General features: G+C 49.3%; 1 protein-coding gene across 3 annotated transcripts in view; it reads right to left on the bottom strand.

The window, feature by feature from the left end:
- Positions 1–1,226: 1,226 nt before the first annotated feature.
- The window catches only part of SUSD6 (sushi domain containing 6), a 104,019-nt gene continuing 97,454 nt past the window's right edge, over positions 1,227–7,791 (bottom strand). For all 3 annotated transcript variants that reach the window (XM_005561611.4, XM_065548960.1, XM_065548959.1), the window contains exons 5-6: positions 7,241–7,668; positions 1,227–5,385 (exon numbers count right to left, since the gene is read on the bottom strand). In XM_005561611.4, the coding sequence (XP_005561668.1) occupies positions 5,360–5,385; positions 7,241–7,668 (454 nt within the window). In that variant the 3' untranslated portion in view covers positions 1,227–5,359. The remainder of the gene's footprint in view (positions 5,386–7,240; positions 7,669–7,791) is intronic.

Raw genomic sequence — 7,791 nt, 5'->3', positions numbered from 1 at the left:
CAAGAGCCTAGAAGGGCGCCTGGTACATACGGAAGCACTCAGTAGACACTGGCTCGTATCAACATGAATCCTGGCATGTTGCCAGCTATCTTTTACTTTTGGCTTTCCTGAATGCATTCCCACCACTTCTCCCTGTGTTCCTGCCCTCCTCACTGCTCCTGCCCACTGAATTGCCAGCAATGCCTACTGTTGCCATAGTTTCCCCAGATAAATAGAATGCTTCCCTTATTTTAACTTGGGCCTCACTGCCTTCTTCCTGAAACCCTTGGTGTTTTGGGAGCCATCACCACAGTTCCTTCTCTCTTCCCGTCTGCTCCAAGACATCTGCTCTTTCCAGGAATATAATCCAAAGCCTTGATTCTGTGAGCTCATTTCAAATGCCCTCCTTGCCACACTGAAGCCGTGGTGGCTTTCTGCCCGGTTTGAACCTCCCTTTGCTGTCATCCCTCCCTTGCCCAAGCACCCGCACCCCACCATACTGAAGATTTGGTGGCCAAGACTTTTTTTTTTTGAGACAAGAGTCTTGCTCTGTTGCCCAGGCTGGTGTGCAGTGGTGTGATCTCGACTCACTGCAAGCTCTGCCTCGCCAGGTTCACACCATTCTCCTGCCTCGGCCTCCTGAGTAGCTGGGACTATGGGTACCCGCCACCACACCCGACTAATTTTTTTGTTTTGTTTTGTATTTTAAGTAGAGACAGGGTTTCACTGTGTTAGCCAGCATGGTCTCAATCTGTTGACCTCATGATCTGCCTGAATCGGCCTCCCAGAGTGCTGGGATTACAGGCATGAGCTACCGTGCCCGGCCAAGACTTCTTTTTTACATTTATTTATTTTTTGAGACAGTCTCGCTCCGTCACCCAGGCTGGTGTGTAATGGTGCAATCTCAGCTGGCTGCAACCTCCGTCTTCCGGGTTCAAGCGATTCTCCGGCCTCAGCCTCCCAAGTAGATGGGATTACAAGCATGCACCACTGCACCCAGCTAATTTTTGTATTTTTAGTAGAGATGGACTTTTGCTATGTTGGCCAGGCTGGTCTCAAACTCCTAGCCTCAAGTGATCCAACCACCTTGGCCTCACAAAGTGCTCTCCATCCCGGCTCCTCCACCTCTTGCCAGGCACCCTCCCTACAGAGCTAGTGCCTCATCCTTCCATGACCTCCGGCCCACATATCCTCTTTCAATCTAAGGTTTCTGCAAAAGCTTTCAGGAAGGATTACATTTCCCATAATTGCCTTCATAAGAACTTTTTTTTAATTATTTAGAAATGCAGTTATATACATAGAACAATTAAAATTAAATTAAACTTTGTACAAATATTAAAATACTATCTTCACACCCACTGCAATGTACAGGATACCAAAAAATATATATATATATAAAATAAAATAAAGCAAACCCAAACTGATTGAGTGACATCCTGCACAGAGCCGATTATGAATGTGTTGTTTTAAACCATTACATGAGTACCATTCTGCAAAGGATTCCATAGTGGTGCGATAACCTGAAGAAGCCAGGGCAGGATGTGGGGACTGCCACACAACCCACGTACATCTCTCCTCCTTGCTTGGCAATTGAGTGCTTTGCCCCTGCATCCCCTTCTGCTACCTCTGCTGCTTGGCAGAGGGGCTCAACTTTGGGGTTTTCATTCACAATTCTACTAGGGTTTCAATGGGAAATTAAGAGCCATTTCCCAGCAAAGCTGGGCCTGCCACCTTTTCCTCTCTAGGGAACCAGCAACTATATCATTCAGACCAAACATATGCCAAGCAAAATATTCTCCAAGTCCCACCTTGGGGCACCAATAATGACTGTCCCTATTCCAAGAGCCTAGAGACCCAGCAGGCCTAAAAGAAGCTCCCAGCCTCACTCGCTGTCCTTGGCATTAAGCTGTGAAGCCTGCATGCTGCTTCCCTGCTAGGCCTTTTTTTTTTCTTTGGGGGTGAGGAGTAAGGGATGCAGAAATGTTTGCAGCATATTTCATTCTCTATACAAGGATGTTCCTCAGAAATGGAGGCGACAATGTTATGTGGGAACCAAGTGGTTTGAGTGCTCAGCTGGGACTGGGAGGGAAAGGGCTAAGAGCTATCTATTTCCGTGCCACCACCCATGAAGCAGGAAGAGTATACCTTTGTCTGAATTGCCATCTGGCTTCTCCACTGAACTTTAAAGCTGGTGGGAGGAGGAGGAGGGCAAGATGAATGGGAAAGAAAATATTAGCTTAAGATCTGTTTGCAAATGGAGTGCTTGTATTTATAGAATGTACATTGAAATGCCTTATAAAACCAAACTCATAAAGTGGCCAGGATTCAGTCCATTTCACAGTTCATACCCAGTGAAACGGGAACACAGCACATATAATACAGAAATGGCAAAAGATAGAGCCCACCTGCTAAACGAAGGCATGGAAGGGACGGATATTTTAAGTGATTTTCACCATATTCTGGCCCTTGAAAGTCATTAGAATGTGACTGCAAGTCACCAGGATATTAAACTGTCAGCTCAAGTGTGCAAAACAAAACAAAACAAAACAAACAAAAACAAACCCAAAAACTCTTTTAAATGTCCTTTGGTGCTGGCCATTCTCCCGCATCAGCCTTCTGCTGGAATGCCCTAGAGGTGAGCCTGGGAAAGCAGGGCTGTGGCCGGTTTCTACCACCTGTTTCCACCTGCTCCGGGCTCCTTAGGCAGCCTCTCTTCTAACAGCCTGCCACCTGCTGCTGCCCTTGTCTCTCAGCCAGGCCCTACCTCAAGGCAGCTGTGGAGTCCCTAATCCCTCAGTAAGGGACAAAGCCCAGAAGCCCTAGAAATAGCAGCACATGGCTGATGGTTAAGAAGAAATTGCTTTGGAAGAAAGAGAAATAACTAGGGGAAGAAGCTGTCACAGACTTCAGCAGCGAGGGGAGAATGAGCTCCTGTACTCACAGGCCCAGGAGCCTCTGGGAAGTGGGCCTCATCAAAGCCAGTGACAAGAAGGAGGGGAGGAGCCAAGGCTCCCATTGTTCTGATTTCCTTTCCTACCAGGTGGGCAAGCCTGGGCTTGCCCTCCTCAGTGTTGTTAAGTGGAGGGCAGGGCGGAAAGAGGTTTCAGGAGAAGGAAGGCTTTTCATTTCACCAGGGATCAAGCTGGTCATCTATGCAGCTGAATAAACCCCAAACAAAAAGTGCAATCTCTTAGTGGGGAAAAACCCCAGAGTAACAAGATAGAAAAAGGCAAGATCTTCCATTTTAAAACCATTCTAGAATAGAATTCAGGTTTTGAAACAGTGAAAAACAAAAGCTGAAGGCTCAGTAGTGAGTCTTCGGACTACCACCCCTCCCCCATTTGTCCCTGCTTTTTTGGAGGAAGACAAGGGCACTGCTGTGGGTGTGGTAAGGCGACTGGGGCCATTAGGGACACCTCTCCAGGTGGGCCAATGCTAGTCTCATCTGCCTTCTGGTTCTAGCACCTTCTCCAACCAGCTCCCTACCTACCTATGCTTTCCTGGACTCAGCACAGCAGATGAGGGCTCCTGGGGGAGGGGAAGTGTGGGAGTGGCCAACAGGCACAGCAGGCACTGCCCTTACCCTGAGAGGAAGGAAGGAAGACTACAAGTGGCAGCAAGAGGCCAGGGAATGACTGGGTGGTAAAGTGCGTGTGTAAGCGCGGAGGCAAGAGGCAAGAGGGTAACAGGCTGGGAGAAGACCACTCCCCTTATCTTCTAGGCCACCCACGCCTGGAGCCAACCCTGTTAGGTAAGGTACTGAAAAATATACTGGGATTTTTATTATTTTTACCACCCCCAAGCAGAGAGGCTCAGGGGAGGAGCAGACATGCAGCACAGGGTCCGCTTCGAAGTTTCCCAGCCACAGTGCTTCAGAAAATTTCAGAAAAAAGCGAAACAAACATTCCTTACTGCTGCGTCTATCTTCTGAAGATGATAGCAGCTGGCAGAGTTCGTCCACCCCAGCCTAGTTAGCATTCAACACATGGCTATGGGAGAGTGCCCCTCATCAGCGGGCTCCTCCCCCAGGGCCCTGTACTCCAGGCTACTCCACACCCCTCTGCCCACCTCAGGCCAGTAAGGTCAGGGTGCACATGGACTGTTTCTCAGCCCTTCCCCCAGGGGGCCAGGGAAGACAAGGAATCGTTTGTCAGCCGTGACATGCGAGTGGTGGCAGGGAAGGGCAAGAGTAGGAAAAGCAGCAGCACAGCAAGCAGCAGGCCACTTCCTGGGCACAGTTACTAAGGCACGTGACCATGGTGAGGAGGATCCTCAGGACTGGGCTAGAGCTGCCTGCAGCCACCCGGGGACTCAGTCTGCGCCCCTCGGCCTCCCCTCCGTCACCACAAACCCAGAAAGGGGCAACCTGGCTAGATTGCCAGTGACCAGATGGGCACTCCATGGCATCTCAGCAACTCTCCTTCCTGCCCCAGGCCCCTGTGGGTAGCAAGAAAGCCAGAGCTATCTGGGATAAAACCCAGGAGGCAGCATGCAACTTCCCCTTATACTCCAGGGAAACAGAAAAAAGACAAGGCCAGGAAGGCCGACGCTGGAAGTAGGAAGTGAGAACTTGCATATTAGGAAGACAATCATTATCAGCCATTTTCCTTCTCTCCCTTGGGATCTTCTGGATGCTTCTTGGAAACACTCAACTCAACAAGGCCAGGAGCTTGCGCCTTTGGGCCAGATGGCTGGGTCCTGGGCCAGCTTGGGCATGATTTTCCAAATCTTCCATCCTCGGCCAAGGAAATGTGCCACCAGGGTCAACCCAGGGCAAGCCCAGGGACTACACTCTCACCCCAGTTAGAGCCACTTCTGCCACTCCTGACTCAAGAGCTCTCACACCTGGATCTGCTCCTGCAAAGGGCAGCAGGGGCAGCCCTCAAAGGAAACAGGATAGACCCAGGCCTGGCCCCCTATGTGGCAGGGGGCAGCAGTGCAGCCACTAAGGCTTGTGGACAGCAACAAGCCTGCATGACAGGGAAACTGGACAGGGTGGGGGAAAGGCACAAGTAAACACAGCAGCACTCAGGCCCACAGGAGCTGGTGGGGGCTGCTGCCAAAGAGCTGGCTGGAGGGGACCCAGAGGCTTAGGAAAAGGGAGGGTTCGATCCAGCACATTCAAATATGTCTCCAACAGACGGGAAGGCTGGGCCAGGCAAAGAGCCAATTCCTCTAGCTGTCCAACAGGCAGATGGTGAGAATCTTCCTTGAGTTTCCAGCAAGGTGGGCCTATAGGGCCCTCAGAGATACACAGGTACACAGGTGGCAGCTCAGGTATCCAGGTAAGGTGGCTGGAGAGTACAGGGTGCTCAATCCCACAGGGAGAGGGAGGAAGGGCTGAGAGAACCTCGCAGAGAGGAAAGGCTAGCCGCTGCCCTCATGCTTCTTTCAACAGTGGAATATCTGCAGGAAGACCAGAAGAAAAGCACAGTGGTTACCTCGTGTGGGTCTCCAGAGCACTCTCGACCCCACTGCAAATTAGGGGCTATCCCACATAGCCCGTAATTTAAAGAAAGTAAATGTCCCACTCATACACTTCTAGGTAGGCAAAAACTCCCTACTTCCTTTTTATGACTTTCTAGCTTATCTTTCTCACTGCCTATGTGAAACAAAACTGAATGTTCAGCCTGGTATTCAAACCACCCTCCTCTCTGCTCTCTGCCTTAGCTCTGCTGGTCTAGTCCCTTCCCTTTCTCTCCTAATTCCACCCTATGAGGCTACAAAGCTCTGTGAAGTCCCACTGCCTCCTAAAGCAATCTGCCAGTCGTGTGACTTTGGATAAATCATTTCCCCTCTTTTGGTTTCAGCTTCTTCATATGCTGTGGGCCTCAAGCTCCCAACTTCCTAGGATATTATCAGTCCCAAACAGCTCAGGCATGGCCTGCAAGGCACTCACTGACTTCTGGGTCTTGTTTTCTGAACCCCTCATTTTGACATAGATGCTACAATTCCTGGTTCTATTATCTCTTGAGTATAGGCCCCACCATCTTCCCAAATGGCTGATACTCCATGCAGGAAGATAGCACATTTCATATTTTCTCTGTATCACCCCTGAAACCTAATCCAGCGTTAGGCACAAGATGGCCTCTCAAAATGTTTGTTAAATACAAAAAACAAAGCTAGGTAGCATGGAAGAGGAGGAAGAGGAGGGCCCCACCTTGGCTCCTTGGGAGGGTAAGGGCTATGATATACACTTAGACACATCTCACAATATATGTGGCTGACTGTGGGGTTACTGGCTTCCAGATTCAAACCTGGGTCAACTATTTTAATGGCCAACCAAGAAAAAGGAAGGCAAGCTGTTGATAACCAGGAAGCTCCATAAACATGATCTGCCTTCAATAATTTCCAACTTCTTTGCTTTCAGATATTCTAAACCTTAGACATTTACTATGCCCAGGATACCCAGGAAGCATAAAGTTTCCTCTAAGGCTCTTTTAGGGAAGCTTTCTGAGTGTACAAGTCTTCACTGTAGAAAGGGGCATCTAGGGTTAGTCTCATCCTGAACCACACTGGGATTTACCTTAAAGATAGCTTTCAAAGTGACAGACTCAAGCCCAAGGTAAACTGGGCTCTGGCAAAGGCAGAAACATCAGGAGGCAATAATTTCATTCTATGATTGTTTGCCACAAGGGTGCTAGAGCCAGCTGGAAGGCAGCATCTGGCTTCAAATCCCAGCTCAGCCATTTACCAAGTGGGCCAAGTGACTTACCTTCTTTGAGCCACAGTTTCCTCAGCTGTAAAATGGGGATGTCAATAAACACCTATGTCTTAGGATCATTGTGATGTTTAACTGAGATAGTGCAAGCAAACGAACTAGCATAGTACCCGGAACACTCCTGTTCAGAAAGCAGCAGCTGTCTGCTTTGGATAGGCTCTCATTTTTCCATAAAATAACCTATGCCTCCTTGTCACTCCCGACCTTTCAGGAACATAACATTTATAACAAGAGGACAGACCCCATCCGCAACTCCAACAAGCTGTCTATCTTTTGATTTAGCAAGGCTCTGTGACCATGAATGGCCTTAGAGACTCCAAATGATCAGAATTCACGGGCAACAGTGAAAAGTCTCACTAGAGAGAGCCCAAAGCCCTACTCAGTACTCTGAGGGTGAAATTCTATTTTGTAGGCAAATATCTCAGGTACTATCTTTTTTTGCTAAAAATACACCAATTATTAGAGAGGCTCACAGTCCTTCCTCACTCCCAGCAAGGACCCTAAGCAGCTAATAATTCATGTTCAGCTCAGACCACTCACCATCTGTGTACTCCTCTGACGTGAGGGATAAAAGGCTTTGTATGTCACTGTTCTCTGAATCTGCAGCTTCTTTGTGTGCCAGTTGGCGGTTCCCTGAGCCGGCCACCCAGGAAGAGGTGGTTGCCTGATGCACCATCACAGTCTCTGAGCCCCGAGAGCCCCAGACTTCACATAGTCCAGACTGGCCTGGGGCCTCATCCTCTCCACCTGCAGAGGAGCAGGCCCCCTGGTCCGGCGGCTGTTGCTCCCTTGACACACTCCTCCCACTGGGCCCAGACCCTTCTGACAGCACAATCTGTACTCTGGGGTCAGCGGGTGGCACACAGTGACCAGAACTGCCATATACAGCCTCCTCATATGATGGTAGTGCAACCTGGACTCCATCCACCATGATGGAGACCTGGTCCCCAGATACTCCCTGGTCACGCCTGGAGTGGAGGAGGAAAAGACAAAGGATGAATTAGAATAAACACACAGATAAACAAGTACAATAATAATAACAATAGCAGCAGCCACCAGTTTCGAGCACTTACTATGTAACAGGCAAAGCA

This window comes from Macaca fascicularis, chromosome 7 (assembly GCF_037993035.2).
Source record: "Macaca fascicularis isolate 582-1 chromosome 7, T2T-MFA8v1.1".
In the NCBI taxonomy this organism is placed as follows: Eukaryota; Metazoa; Chordata; class Mammalia; order Primates; family Cercopithecidae; genus Macaca; species Macaca fascicularis.
The sequence above is the reverse complement of the archived record's forward strand: the minus strand, read 5'-3'. Positions and strand labels throughout refer to the sequence as shown.